The 2,306-nt window shown below is 33.6% G+C and overlaps 1 protein-coding gene across 1 annotated transcript in view; it reads left to right on the top strand.

Moving 5' to 3' along the window:
* Positions 1-2,306, top strand: part of LOC106475399 — a 20,161-nt gene that overhangs the window by 15,531 nt on the left and 2,324 nt on the right. Inside the window, exon 7 of the mRNA XM_013936083.2 lies at positions 1,582-1,665. Within this exon, the coding sequence (XP_013791537.1) occupies positions 1,582-1,665 (84 nt within the window). The remainder of the gene's footprint in view (positions 1-1,581; positions 1,666-2,306) is intronic.

The following is a 2,306-nucleotide window of genomic DNA, read 5'->3' as shown; positions in this document are numbered from 1 at the left end:
TAAGTTAATAAATTTCCTAAGTCATTTGCACATCATATGAACCATGTAAGCAACACTAAGTTACTTTAACATGTGTACCATATATATATATATATATGCAACATTAAGTTACAAAAATTAAATCTGGGGGGGTAGGGGAAGTGTTATTAAATTGGATAGAAAATTGGCTGGAGAGTAGTTAAATCTGACTAGATCACAGTTACAAGCAGTGTGCATCAGGGCTCTGTGCTTGGTCCTCTGCTGTTTGGGATTTATATTAATAATATTGACTCTGGAATGATTAACAAAATATTGAAGTCTGCAGATGACATTAACATTTTTGGGATGTTGCAGACTTACAGGGAGGTTCAGATCATTTGAAGTATTGGGCCAATATGTGGCAGATGATGTTTAATTATCCAAAATGTAAGGTGATGCATATAGGTTTTCACAATTGAAGTTATTATTACAATTTAAATGGGAATACATTAAATAGTGTGGTTGAAGAAAAAGGTCTTGGTGTTGTGATCTAAAAATCACTTTAGTCATCTAAACAGTATATTGTAGCTAGTATATAGGGCTAATAGGATATTGGGTAGCATGTATAGAAATATTGAATACAAGACAAGGGATATTATTGTTTCATTGTACAGATCACTTGTAAGGCCTCATTTAGAGTACTCTGTACAGTTTTGGGCTCCTTTCCTCAAGAAGGACATCGAATTGTTGGATAAGGTTCAGAGAAGAGCCACTAGGATGATACCTGGGATGGTGGGGATTGTTCTATGAGGAGAGACTTAAATCTCTAAACTTGTTTTCTTTGGAGAGGAGAAGGGTTGGAGGGGATTTGATTCAAGTGTTTAAGATTATGAAGGCTATTGATAATATAGAGCCATCAAACTTTTTTGTGTTTAGCAGTGAAAACAATAGGACAAGGGGTCATAAATTCAAATTTTGGCAGCGTAGGAGTCGTCTGCAGTTTAGACAGTATTACTTTTCAAACAGGCTAGTTGGCTTTTGGAATGAGCTGTCTTTAAGGATGGTGGAGGCAGAAAATTTAACTGAGTTCAAGAAAAGATTGAATGAATACATGAGTAGTAAGGGGAGGTTATAGTTGGGAGCTGGAAAGGACATCTTCGATGGGCTGATGAGCTCCTTTTTTTCTCTTTAAAATTTTATGAAGTTATTTGAACATGTGTACAGTATAAGCAAATTTTATTTCACAGATATTTACGACTATACAGCTTACCATACATTTTCACTTCTGTTATATAGATGCTTACACGACTGTTAATATTTTCTTATTGTTACTAGGAAGAAAGTTCATAGCATAAAGTGGTTGTGATGTAGAACAATGTATGTTGTTCATTTTGGTTTAGCGAGTCCTGAGATGTTTCTTTAGTTACTATTACTTAGGTAGACTAAACGTGACCAGTAATTTTACAATTGAAATAAACATTTTGTAAAAGTTATTTTTTGGTTTGAAGTGCACATTCTTAGTTCTGGATTTTTAAGTATTTAGTATTAGCTTGAAATCACAAACAGAAGTTTGTTGCACTGAATGTTTATATATATATTTTAAATGGAAATTTAATATTTCAGTCCACAAGTTTCACCAGTGAACAAGATGATGATACAACTAGAGATTTGGAGGTTATTGACACAGGAATATCTGTAAGCCAGTTGGTAAGATATCACGTGTGCATCTTAGTAAATAAATCTGATCTCTGTAGCTGGTAGTTCAGTAAATGTGTTAACCAGCTGCATCTAGTAGATGTTAAAGATGAAAAATAATAGTATTTGTTTTGACAGCTGTTTTATGTTTAATTTACTGGTCTCAAATGAATTCTGTTTTCTTGAAAGATAGGGCTAAAGTTTGGAATAAAACACTTTGAATGATCTAAATTTTTTTAGTTAAGGTAGTGGTAATACAAGTATTTTTTATAATAATTCCAAACTATGTTAGAAAATAAGACTATTTAGATATAAATGACAAATTTAGGTGTACACACAAAAACCATAATTAGCTGGAGCATCGCATTCAAGCTTCAAGGCAATGGTCTGCATTCTGCAATGGCTTGACCTCACCCGGAATAAATTCTATGGATGCTCATGGTACGGTGTTGTACAAAATGGAACTTGACTTATCTGTTTGGTACAGTGTTGTACAGAATGCAAATAATGTCTTATCTGTTTGGTACGGTGTTGTACAGAATCCAAATAATGTCTTATCTGTTTGGTACGGTGTTGTACAGAATCCAAATAATGTCTTATCTGTTTGGTACGGTGTTGTACAGAATCCAAATAATGTCTTATCTGTTTGGTAC

The sequence above is a fragment of the Limulus polyphemus genome, unplaced genomic scaffold (assembly GCF_000517525.1).
Source record: "Limulus polyphemus unplaced genomic scaffold, Limulus_polyphemus-2.1.2 Scaffold8517, whole genome shotgun sequence".
In the NCBI taxonomy this organism is placed as follows: Eukaryota; Metazoa; Arthropoda; class Merostomata; order Xiphosura; family Limulidae; genus Limulus; species Limulus polyphemus.
The sequence above is the reverse complement of the archived record's forward strand: the minus strand, read 5'-3'. Positions and strand labels throughout refer to the sequence as shown.